Source organism: Opisthorchis viverrini (assembly GCF_000715545.1).
Source record: "Opisthorchis viverrini unplaced genomic scaffold opera_v5_119, whole genome shotgun sequence".
NCBI classification, from domain to species: domain Eukaryota; kingdom Metazoa; phylum Platyhelminthes; class Trematoda; order Opisthorchiida; family Opisthorchiidae; genus Opisthorchis; species Opisthorchis viverrini.
Window position 1 is genome coordinate 308,726 of NW_008751775.1, and position 12,958 is coordinate 321,683.

Below are 12,958 nucleotides of genomic sequence, written 5' to 3' on the forward strand. Positions count from 1 at the left end.
CTTGTGCCTTTCAGGTGAACGACAGCCACTGACCGACAAGAACAAAACCGACCCGGGAAACTTGGGCAAAAGCCTCGATCCTGTGTATCAATCCGTGAATCCGTGAAACCGTGAACTGAATGTCATTGGTTTGAAGGCAATTTCAGGTCGTTGGGTTTCGTTTGTGGATTGGTGAGTTTTTGTATATAAGTATGATATTTCGCTCACTTAGGTTTTACAGGCTAATACCGACGAAGTATTGCTGTTTAAGGATGAGTTGTGTGACGCCTGCAGAATATACGCATGTCATTAAAGTGGAAGAAGTTATACAGTTTTGTATGCGATGCTTGGAAAAAGTCGGGGTGAATAAGGACCACAGTCGGGAACTGGCAGATGTTCTTGTGGCTGGAGATCATCGTGGGCATTACAGTCATGGTATAAATAGACTTGGTAAGGTAATTACACAGCAAATCTACGTTAACAACAAGAAATGTACGTTTTGGATGTGGAAAAGAGCGTTTGTGAGAAAGCAGGAGAGCCAGTTATCGAGAAAGAAACAGTGTCAACTGCCTTAGTGAATGGCCGAAATCTCCTGGGTCCCGTCGTTGGAAATTTTTGTATGAAACTTGCAATTGAAAAAGCCAAAAAAACTGGTATTGCTTGGGTCACCGCATACGGTGAGTATTCATCCTATTAAACATGAATTTACTTATCCTTTTGAAGGCTCCAACCATTTTGGCATTGCTGGGTGGTATAGCTTGATGGCTTCAAATGCTGGCCTGCTTGTGAGTTATTCGTATGTGGCTAATGCTTCCTATCTAGGGAATGGCATTCACGAACACTTCTCCCTTGGTTTACCCAACAAGGTCAAAACAGGTGCGTTAATGTGTTGTGTATATATTTAGAAATATGTATATGTAGAAATACCTCAAGGTTTAATATTCCGCAATGCACACAACAGTATGTCCCACTAGAATCCGGTATGATCTGATAACCGGGAAATGGGACTTATTGTTGCTTTAGAATGTTGACTGAATATTCACCATTGCTTCATAGATCATCCAGCGCTGAGAGTTATGGTACTGACTAGTCTACTCGGTAGTATTTTTGATATGCTGATGTAGCAGTTGGAGATTGTTTCACTTTTAGATATCGGAATTGTTTTCTCACAAGGTTTGTCTTACTTTACCAGGTGAAAATGGTGATTTGAAATCCAAATATATTCCTGTCATGTTGGGCTATCTGTTTCCTCTCGGCATTTCTTTGAGGCTCGGTCTGGTGAACACAACCGCTTCTTTTTTGACGGACATATGTAGTAATGCTGTCAACCTTGTCTATGTTAACGGTAAATCAATGATTTATGGTATTTACTCTTATATGACGAACTCGCTTTATGATAAAGTTCTCGACATAACTTAGAGAAGCCCGATGGCAGTTGACTTAGGCGGAAGCCGAAGTTTTTCATTTCCTGTAATCATACTGGGCTCTGAAGAGTGACGCATTGCATACAAATTTAAGTAGCTACGTTGTGTAATCACCGCACTCAAGAGGACTGTCTCTATCGGGTATGAGTAGAGTACACAGAAGCGTTAGCTGATGAATTCTAAGCTTTCCAAAATGCACACACTTGAGTGCTTGCGTGCGTGTAAAGGAAGATTGAATTTTATGGGTATAAGGATTTGTCTGAGCCACAGCGGGTGTTATGTTGGCCGATCAGCCGCTGAGTTGCGGTTTTAGAGCGTACACAGGTGATAGTATTGTCACATCAAGATTTTGTTGATTAAGTCTGTAATGTAAAGCTCCAACCAATAGAAAGGAAAACCGCCTAAAAAATACTGTTGAGAAATGGGTAAAAGTACATCTCATAATGGTTAGTCGTGGACGAATGAAGCTTTCGTTGTTGAGAATTCCAAAAATTGACTGTCTTTTTGGAGAAATAAGATCCAATAAAGTAAAAGAATAGAGTTTTCAAAGCCTTGGCACATTTCAGAAAAGACTCTGTTAGACAGACATTCAAGTGTTGCTTCTTTATCAGATAACTACGGCGCATATGTTATTGGCCGGCCACGGTCGTTGTTCAGGTTGTCCAAAATGTTCAGTTATTTATCGAATTGAGATGTGATCTATAAATTGTGCATTACGAGAGCGGGGGCATTAGCAGTGGCGTCAGATCGAAGTATTGGTGAGACTCACTTATACATGCTGTATTTGAGTTGCCCAACTGAAAAGAAGTTTATCTCTAACAGTTTGCGTACAATGTGTGAGAAGTCTTTGTGATATCAAATACGGGTCAATGCAATTTAAGGAGGGTCGTTTCAACAGAGTAACTGGTTTACAAATTTGTGTCTATTGCTGCAGTGCTTGCGCACTTTACAATGGTGGTCTTCATGGCGTGAGTGACGCCACAAGAGCAAGATATTTATTCTGTAGTTTCTGATTGGTTTGGGTCTTTTCACGCGTGAGGTTTTAATTATAGTATATTTGGATCGGTATGCGCTGCTCATTTGTCGTTTGCAGCTAACGTGCGGATAAAATGGTGCTCTTTTTAGATTGTTCGAATTTTTTTCTTTGGTATAAAAGTCTCCGTACGGAGTTGAAGTAAAACGAAGTGCATTCCACTTTACCCATTTTAAATACACCCGTCGGAGCGTGTCGTTTACTTTTTTCTAATGTATCTTTAAAGGCATAGTTGGACAGACAGCCGTCAGGGTATTCAAGTAATCCATTTTTTGTTAATTATGTGTATTATAAAACTGAAATCAACATGCATGTTCGTTAAACCCAAGTGAGACGCTGTCAGTGGGATCAGTTGAGCGTCCTTCGCGAACAATACCAGACACAAACCAAAGGCACAACGATGGGCGAGCCTTAGCTAGGCTGTTTATCTACCAACAAACAGCATACGCGTCATTATGATTGGTTAAGTGTTGTGTCTTGCATTGTAATCACATGCAAACAGAACTGTTCGGGTTCCACGCGAGGAGCGAAAAAATACCGCGACGTCCGGTTTAAATGCAGCTCTTTTAAATTTTCTTGTCACGATATGTATTCTAACAACACTTTGCCAACAATTGCTTGGAGTAGAATACGGCACCACCTTGAGTGGATAATAGCTTATCTAAGATGACACTTTTCAATCATATTGACTTGGTGTGCTCAATAAGATGCTTTGAACAATTGAATTCCTTATCAAGAAACCGCTTGCACACCACCCATTTTCTCACTTAATGGGGCCAATAAACTCTTGCTGTAATTCATAGACTCCAGTGAACAGATATCTTTAGATGCTTAAGGTCTTTAAATGTTAAAGGTCAAGTTTCAAAGCCATAAAGCAAGGCTGCTCCTACATTTACTGTGTGTGGACGATCCTTCAGTTTCAGAAAAGCTCCGTTTTGACACTAGTAACGCGTGTTAAATTCACATGTTACAGTACAATGATGCTTCGTACAGCTGATCAGGTCATCAAACTAAAACCATTCATTTTGAAGTTACAGAGAAGCACGATATAATAGTCAATCTTGGAATAAGACCACTTTAAAGGCGCGAAAATCGCATGGAAGCATGTGATCACCTCCAATAATCTAGTTGAGTTGCTTTACGCAGATAATGGTTGAACAACGACACATTTTGCCCTCACAATCTGAGTTCACTGATCTTTCTATGAATGTGGTTTTGATACTAGTTTAATGGTTGTTTGGCGTGTGTGCTCCACGGTAGCGTCAGCGACATAAAGAAGGGAATTCCACTAGTTGACAAAAAGCTTCTGAGCAGACGATTGTGCACTCCAACCTGAACTAAATTGTGGGAATAATGGGCACAAGTAGTATTTACAAATTTCAAAAGCACTCCAATCTAACCAAGGGCATTCAGGCAAGTTTTTTATGAAACCTTGATAACCGCGATTGTTATTCGACACTTGATATAGTGTAAAAGTACGATCAGTACGCTTTATCTCTGATCAAGATCCTGTTGGACGCTGTCGGCCAAATTTGCTCGTAAAAAATTGGAGGAATCCAGCAGCCCCATCAAAATGGGTTTGTCATTTAAACGGCTTATTGTTTGAACAGTTGGTTTGAGTATTCATTTAAAGCACGGATACGACCAACGAAAATCCATGATTCCCTGAAGCATGCCTTGCCTAGTCAAAGCGCATTACAAAGTTTCTCTCTCTGTAAACAACGCCAACCCACTGGGTTCACAAATTCGATGGCGCTTTGAGACGGAAGGACATACCAACGTTTTGTCAACTAAAATGGTTATAAAATGACATATCACGTCTTACAGAAGGCAAGTTGAATGCACACAGCACCCTAAACAGTGCTTCTTACTGAAAATAAAATCCCCAGTATTATCTTTGATAAGAATACTTACATAAGGCCTTTTAGGCTGTATTCTTCGGGTTAGCTGAAACAGCTAGGCCATTCTCGCCGGCAGTAGTAAGAGCTTCCCTCGACTATGCACCGGGCTTTGTGAGTGACACGTCTCTTTTTTACTATCACTGTGCTTCATGAGCTCTATAACGCATGATAGTTAAAAAGTAGGTACGTCACAGAGATCTTAATGAGTAACTGGTCTTAACCAAGGCCAATAGCACACTTTCCTCAAGAGGCAGCTTTAGCCTGTATGGACAACTTGTGTACTAGACTTCACTCACTCCTGCCAGCTATAGGATGATTTTAGAACAGTGAAGATCTTCGTCAGCATTTTTCTTCAGATTCTCATTTTTATCTGGGACCTGGGAAACTGGGAAATGCCACCTAGATATCACCACTGGTAGACTATCACTGAACTCAACCAGACTACGTAAAATCAGGTACTGGTGAACAGCCTTGTTACAAGACATCTGTTCACTTTCTAGTACACTGCTTAGTTCTGACCACGGGCACACATATATATTTGGCTTCCCTATAGAACAAGCTGGTTGGTGCAAGTCATCCCACTTAGCTCCACAATATCGGGTCGAGTTGACATAATTACTTCCAGAAGGCAGTAGACAGTGCTAGTAGCTATGGTTAGCATGTGGACTGGAAAACATGGAAGAAGCCATGTTCACTGCTTTCAAAATTGTCTACCAGTGGTGATCGAGCACTCCAACAAACACTGAATTCGGTCACAACCAGCAACCCTCATTGATGTCAAAAACTATGTCAACGTAAAACGGTTATGCTGTCACTCAAACACTGAGCAGTGAACGGCCAAAGAATTGAAAAAAGACTGGTAAACAGTGAAAACCCGAGAAACAAATAAAGCCTTCGAAAAAATCGCACCAGATTTCAGCTAATCCAACCAGCTCTCCCAAGGATGGCAGCTGTTTGTCAAACAATAACTATGAAGGATTGAATCCTAGTTCGTTTGGAGAAACTTTGTCTCGAGTGGTGCGCCTAACATTTCGAAGAAACGTTTAGCTAGACCAAATCAACCCACTATCTGCAAAGACCACACAAACCTGAGTGAACATTAGTCTGTTAGCCTTTACCTTGTTCTGGACCATTAAATTGCACCTACACACTGTACAACGTATGATACAATGATATTTATTGTTCCGTAAACTTAAATTGCAATAGTGGTGTCTCGCACGAGGGAGATATAAAACGAAATATATTCTCTACCCAGGCAAGTTTTATCGGGTACAAGTTAACCTAATTCAGACCAATGTTGAATGACTGGTTAGATGAGCATTATAAGTCGAAAATAGTCAGTATGGGTATGGTCATACTTATTTGTTCATCTCATCAGCATTGTCAGCTGTAATAACCGCGTCCTTGTCGTACATTGGTTATAGCTGCCACAGTTTCATTCACCGATGATTCGAGGAGGTGGGGTAGGAGACTGCTAATTGGAGGCCTCTGAACAAAAAAAACTACTATCAATCCCAACGTTATTCCTACAAAATTTGTTTGAATACATGGCTGGAGATTTAATGGTTTATTTTTAACAACAGCACAACATGCAGGCGAATTTTTGCGGCCTTCCTGCTTTTTTCACGGTCCGGCCTTATTGGAGGAGGACTACGATCGGTTTAAATTGCGTGCTATATTGCAGCTGTTTCTGTACATTTTTATTTACTTTCTTTACTGTCATCTGGAGAACAGCTGCGTTTTACCGGCAATTTCTTTTGAAGAACCTGTAAAAACCGGTGTTCAAATAAGGCAGATGGAGCATTAGACCTGATACCATATAATATGAGTCAAAGGAAGGAGGCTTTCGCTGCGGAGTTTTCTATTAGAAAATCCCAACTGAATAGTTACAGACTAGTGGACAGGGAAGCAAAACTCTCATCCTGTTTCTAAAAACTAAATATCCATATTCTCCTTGAACGCGTCTTCCTGAACTTTCCTTGACATTCATTGACTGTTACTCAAATCCAAGCAAATGCTGCAGAGCGACTCTACATATTCCGTAATAGATCTCACTTTTCAAGAGGCACAAAGCGGGTTTACGTGAAAACATACTATTCGCATACCACTCCTATCAGCAGTGTTACGGTTACGTGAGTAGCATATGCATAAAACATTTGCAAGGCATATGTGAGAGTTTCATGCTTGGCGCACCTTGGGGTTTTTCATTCGCTCAACTTGAATACTTTAATAAAGACCTGTAATCGAGTCACGCCAAATAGTCCGTACATTGAAATTCCAGGTCTATAAGCATACGTGTAGCTAATGATCCCACCACAGTCCCACATCAACCCATCTTTTTGTCCCAGGTTGCCGACGGCTTTTTCATCCTAACTGCTGCACATATTTTCCTTCTAAGATTATACCATGGGCTTCGGTGATTTCTCTCTCTAAGACATATGTGATCAACACCCCCTAGAAGAGACCAGATTGACCTAGAATAGGTCGTACTTCATGATAGAGGTCTACGTATACAAATCTTTTCCCAATGGTGCGTTCGCATCGGCTGTGTCTTGCCTTTCTACCAATGGACTGGCCAACCAGATGCCTTCTATTTTTCAGCGGCCTTCTTTCTTTGAGTTTATTTTTCTGCTTTCAAATCCCTCTGACTTGCAGTCGGTTCATGCAGCACCAGTTTTGTTCATTTGTTGGCTTGCGCCTTGGTTGTTGCCTATTTTTGGCCGTCCAGTTTTGTGTTCCCAAAAAGCTTCCGTCAGCTTCTTTTCAGGCCTGTGGTGTGGTTGTGAGCTCAATGGGCCCGTAGTTCTTCGTCCCTTGAAGTCGATAGACTGAGTCGAGTTCCTTCTTTGATCCTGCTTGGGTTGGTGCATGAGTTGGTTCTGGTTGAAACGAAGTCCTTCTTAACCTCCATGTACAAAAATTAGTGAAAAATGATCGTGCTTCTCAACGCTTGGTTGTTTGTGCATCCTGCTAGATAACTTCTTTTCGAGTTGTTAAGCTGTGCATATCATGTTGGCCTTCATAGTTTCTGGCTTCTGTGTTGGTTCGTGGGTTTGTGAGCCACCATGCTACTGCACCGTCTTAACATCCTTGCAGGTCTTTTACAAATGTTTTTAGTGAGAGGGATTGTAAGTGTTTCGTATTCTCCCTGCGCTTCCGATCTGCTCGAGTTGCTTTTTCGTTTCATTTACCTCCGAATAGACGTTCTTGGATAACCGTTTTTCTGGAAAGTTTCATAAAGGCGTTTTTGCACTTTGGCTTTGGTTTCCGTGATGTGTTTCGATCCGCTTGAATAGTGTTAAAAGTTAGCTTTGGTTATAGCAATTCAGGTGATCGATTTCGAAATTTGGATGTTTGTTTCTTGTGAATTTATTTTTGGTTAGCAATCAGTACCTCTGGTTATGAGCATGTCCAGCATGTTCGGGCTTTTTATCCTCTTCCGCGGTGCATTTGGTGCCATCGAAAAACACTTTTCACTAGATGTTTGGTTCACTGCACTTCATTGTTTTTGACGGTGACTAAATGGTGGTGTATCCATATTCTCCGGAGGGCACGGTTCAACAAATCAGAAACCAAAACTGCACGAACGAATACAGAACAGCTTGCCTAAGACAAACTACTGTCACGTGATCTGACAGATCACGTCAGATGAACAGAGGTTGAGGACAGAACAAACAAATCAAAAGGTGCCTAGAATAGAAGGCGTTCATTTGGCCAGTGAAGTGACAGGGAGTCGGGCTGAAATAATAGATAAAGTGAAAAAACGGACCTCTCTGAACGATGGGAAGTGCACTCCTCAACCCTGTACTGACGATTTCTTCTCGTATTTTGACTGATCCATTTCAACCCGTTTACCCAGCCCAACGACAGATCAGAGCTGAACTCAGATATGTTCAATCAAACCGGCGGAATTGATTTCCCAACTGCTAAAATTTGAACATTCTGTGCTCTTTGGTAAGAACCCGCTCATTGAAGCACTCACAGCTATTGATTCATACATCTAACAAAGCGAAAGGCCATCGGCAGCAGTCTGGCCTATCGTGTTATTCTCGCTCGATGTTTCACGAAGCTGCTATGAACTTCATTCACTTAAGACTAGGCTGTATGTCGACCTCATTTGATAAAGAGCAGCTGAACAGTATGCATAAAATGTGCACAGGAATTTGAGTCTGATCGGCTGAATGAAGCATATGTTTTGTACATTTCGGTATGCTTCGGGAAATTTGAGTTGAAACCACGAGTTAACTCGCGCCAGTTAATGACAGAAGAAGCTACTCAAGAAAAAAGTCAAATGATACACTCGGCCCCAGATACCCCAACCTTCGTAATGAAGAGCAAATTCTGTTATCAGTTATAAGCTATCCGTATGCGGTTTTGACTAATAGAATTTTAGATCTTTCGAGTAGACGGCGGCGTGCCAAATTGTGGTTCAGTTACTTTGACGAGTCCCCAAACACTGTGGATTAATAAGCTGCCTACGTGGGTTATGAGGTGACGCCCTTGTGTTGCCTGTCTGGCATAAAAGCTTTATTTAAACTTGGGAAATTGCAAAGTTGGATGCAGCTCTTTAGTCACTGATATATTTTTCCCGCAAAAAATCACACTTGCACTGGTAAATTATGTCTTTGTTATTGTCTTTGTTATTGTCTTTCTGAAACTGCCTCCGTTTGGCAAAGATGAGCCACAGACTATAAAGTAAAGCAGGCTACGGGGTTGCTGACTCCGAAAACATAAGTCATCAGGAGGAGAGATTCATATTCCCAAGAACACTGCGCATGAAACCTTAAACCCTCTGTGAAAAACAGTGGCTTTTTGGGGCGTAACTCGTGATGGGATGCAAAACAGGCTGTTACATATTTGCTAGGCTGACACAGTCTCATTTGCTGGTTAAATTGTTTTGTTCTTTCCGAAAGATAAGAGGGCTTAAAGTTCATGATAGCTTAACAAGAGCAATGGAATAAAGGTCGATTTTCCGCCGTAAAATGACCGCTTCCGCATCTTCTGATACCATTTATCAAACGGCTCGATACAGAAAGAGGTGCGCTTGATAAGCCGACGGAGAACCAAATAGTGCATGGGACTTAAGGACTGTTTGGTGCGTCCTAATTGGCGGATCTAGTCAGATTTCGTTCCGACGGAGATCCAAAAGCACCTTTGCATACCCGAAGAACACAAATAGTGATCGATCTGGAATGGTTTTTTCTTCAAGATCTCAAGGACAGTTGTGTTTCTTTCCTCGAATGTGATGTATGACACTTTATAATATGACACTACTTTCAGAAACCCGAACACATATTAGCCTAACAAAAACATGTTTGAAAACTGAAAACATCAGCTCTTCATGTATGACCTGTCTGAAAGTACAAATTTGTATCCGGAAACCATGATGTGTTCGGACTTTTCAGTAGAGTTTGTTCAAATGTATTTCTTTGAGGATCTAAGATTTTGCACCACCAAAACCAGTGGTTACTTATGGCCAGTCATTTAGAATGAGCGCTAGGAATTTCGAAATGCTTCACCCATGTGAAATGCGGTAAAGTAACCAGTGAATACACCAACCAAGAGACGCATTCATTACAACCTTTACCCAAACATTTCACCTACTAAATAACCAAAGGGAAATGTCATAATGCTTGATTTGAGGACTACTACCGAAAATCCCTGCTCATGAGCGAATCAGCACAAAATTCTATACACTTTACATATACATCAAATCTCGTTTCTACAGATCCTCGGACACCAAGTGATGGGTTTAGTTAATTAGTTATACGTGCATACTAGTCACGTTCCTATTTGTCTGCTGCTAAATTTTGCTAGTTTCCCATTTCAATCACACCTTCTCAGGGCGTTGGAACTGTTGGAAGGTTTATGTTTCCTTCTAACTGAACAAAGTTCTATGAATCAGTGACTACCTTAAGCGAAATTCTCTTTTATGACACCATTGTAACCGAAGCATCTCTGTGGTCAGCCAAAATGCGAATCGAACTCACTCCAATGCGTACATGAACAGATCTGATTTCATTAGAAATGGCTACTGAACATCAAACCGACTGTTATACTCTGGAAAATTTAAACGAAGGGATAAGAAATAATGTGGTGGGAAATGCCATCGAGTCAGGGCTTACATAAAAGGAGATTCCCTTGTCCGCGACGAAGCTCGTTTGACCAAGTAACAGAGTAGGCCGAAAGTTCACATAGAACATTGGTAAGTTCCTACCTGAGGTGGCGAAATTTGCTGAAATTATCAGGACAATTAGCTCCTATCAGATACCAGTTTGGTTTTTACGAACCGCCCGTACCTGAATCCCGGCTGAATCTCTTGTTTACCATATTCTTTCAATAAATGTGTTGCACAAAGGCTACCTCGTATCTCAGTTAGTATGATAACCAAGGTATCCCAGTTCATGAAGAAAACTACTCATAGTGTGGCTGGAAACTCGTTGAAGCGTTTTCACTAATATCATGGGTAGTTCCTTCGTTAAAAGGACTCTTATTTTGCTCTTTTGACCCTGTGTACATCATCACTGTCACCACCAACACCGTCACCATCAGTGTCATCTTTAGCATCTTCGTCACATTTACCAACAACAGCAGCGAATCGATCAACTTATGTTATGCAAGCTGTCACTCCAAAGTGGCTTGCACACGAAGAGATCCAGTTTGACCTTCACTGTTGTCTATACTAAGTTCGTGACATGAGAATAGCCAAAACCTTCGTAGACACTGTTTGCAGCATTTTTTTCAACCGAAGTATAGAAGGTCTGTAGGTTGAAACCGTTTCGTCGCAGTCGACAACCTGTTAGGTTTGATACACGCTAGACTTGGTTGATACTTGTCCAACACCGATGGTGAGGAACGATGTAAGCAAATATACATCGATCCTTTGAGAAAATTCGTTTAATGTACCGTAAATAACCCCAAGGGAATGCCAGTGTAACTTCCGTGAGTGTCAGTTATATGCAACAGTATTTGCAGTTGGATATTCATTCTGAAGCGCAAACAGATGGGTGTATCTGCGGATTACTGACCAAATTGTTTAGGCATCAGTAATAGTTATTGCACCGGGTTTATTGAGGGGCATCAAAACCGCCTGAATTTTGTCAACAACTACAAAAAATCATGTCAAATTGAGAAGGGCGTTAGAAGAAATTTTGAAAACCTCGCCTTCTGTTGACGGAGTGATGTTTATTATAAAAGTCACATTCATCGATTCTAATTTCACTTATTTCAGGTCAGGTTCACATCTCAGAATGCTCTTCTTGAAGCCGTGTACCCCTCTCATCTATCTAAAGATTATGGACACACCAACTACATCGGTTGTCTTGCCAAGCTTTATAAAGCGACATCGTTCAACGGAACAATCATGTTGAGCTTCTTTCGGGAAGATAAACTATGCCTGATGAGAATTCACTTTTTCTGAAGAGCGTTTAAAGCGCTGAAGTCTTTCTCCTTTCTTTCCAACCGGGTCGCTTCTTTAAGCTATTACGGTGAGGCCTTAAAAACCTCACGCAGTTGGGTGAATATGAATGTTGCTCATTCATTCTGAGAAAGCTGCCATCAAGCATAAGTCAAATTCTTCCTGTGGCGTATCCACTGCTTGATTTACTATCCGGTTCGTAAATGTTTGAATATATTTACAGAGCCAAGTAAAGTAGCACTCAGGAACAGGGAAACGTAATTCACAGCAAGCGATAAACCGACTGTATAGAGAATTACAATGGCTATTTAAATCGACTGCGTAACAGCAGTGTCCAAAACTGATGCTTCGCTGAGTCCAGCCATGATTTATTTGAAAGCCTTCATGTGAAGAAAAGAATAAAAGTGGACAAGTGAGGAACTTGTTGCAAGTTATCCACAATCATTCCTAAGTACCCACATCTTCAGAAACTCATTTGCGCATTCTGAATTGAAATTGACAACAGGACCAACATTTGCATCACTGGCAGCCGTACCTTTCGTAGGTCGGTGGAGATAAGGCGGCTCCTATCCCGCAAGCAGGGCAGCACTGTAAGCAGTTATACTTTTCCTAGTCTCCTTCTTACTCTTCTGCCAGGTCGAAGATTGGCCACCTTTCTGCTTCCGCCATTCTAAATCGGGTACGGAAAAGAGCATTTTTTCGGCGAATAATAGTTTGGTATATGCAGTACGTGGCCTAACCAACACAGCTTCTGGTTTTGGGTAAATTCTTCGATGGAAGTACATGGTGCACAGTAAAACACCCAGTTCAAAAATTCATCGTTGCTGACACCAACCTACATGGGATGTTGTTCTGAGCCAACAGTGGTCGAAGACCTGAAGGGGTCTCAGTTTTGCTGCTTGAACAAGCACCGGAACAGCCGGTTTTTCGTCTCATTATCTCGTCGATCACGAAGGTTGCTGACACAACCTACATGGGATGTTGTTCTGAGCCAACAGTGGTCGAAGACCTGAAGGGGTCTCAGTTTTGCTGCTTGAACAAGCACCGGGACAGCCGGTTTTTCGTCTCATTATCTCGTCGATCACGAAGTTAAATAGGAATGGGGGAGTGCGCACCCCTGATGGACACCACCGCTTTTGGAGAGGCTCTCACACGCCAGGAAGTTCACAAACTTCTGGGGGAAATGCTTGATGGGTAGGGGTGT

The 12,958-nt window shown here is 41.6% G+C and overlaps 2 protein-coding genes across 2 annotated transcripts in view; one reads left to right on the forward strand and one right to left on the reverse strand.

The window, feature by feature from the left end:
• Positions 1-12,958, reverse strand: part of T265_05976 (hypothetical protein) — a gene marked incomplete at both ends in the record, with an annotated part of 43,230 nt that overhangs the window by 2,727 nt on the left and 27,545 nt on the right. The gene's annotated exons all lie outside the window — the stretch shown is intronic.
• Positions 63-12,958, forward strand: part of T265_05977 (hypothetical protein) — a gene marked incomplete at both ends in the record, with an annotated part of 41,529 nt that continues 28,633 nt past the window's right edge. Inside the window, one exon of the mRNA XM_009171129.1 lies at positions 63-855. Within this exon, the coding sequence (XP_009169393.1) occupies positions 805-855 (51 nt within the window). The remainder of the gene's footprint in view (positions 856-12,958) is intronic.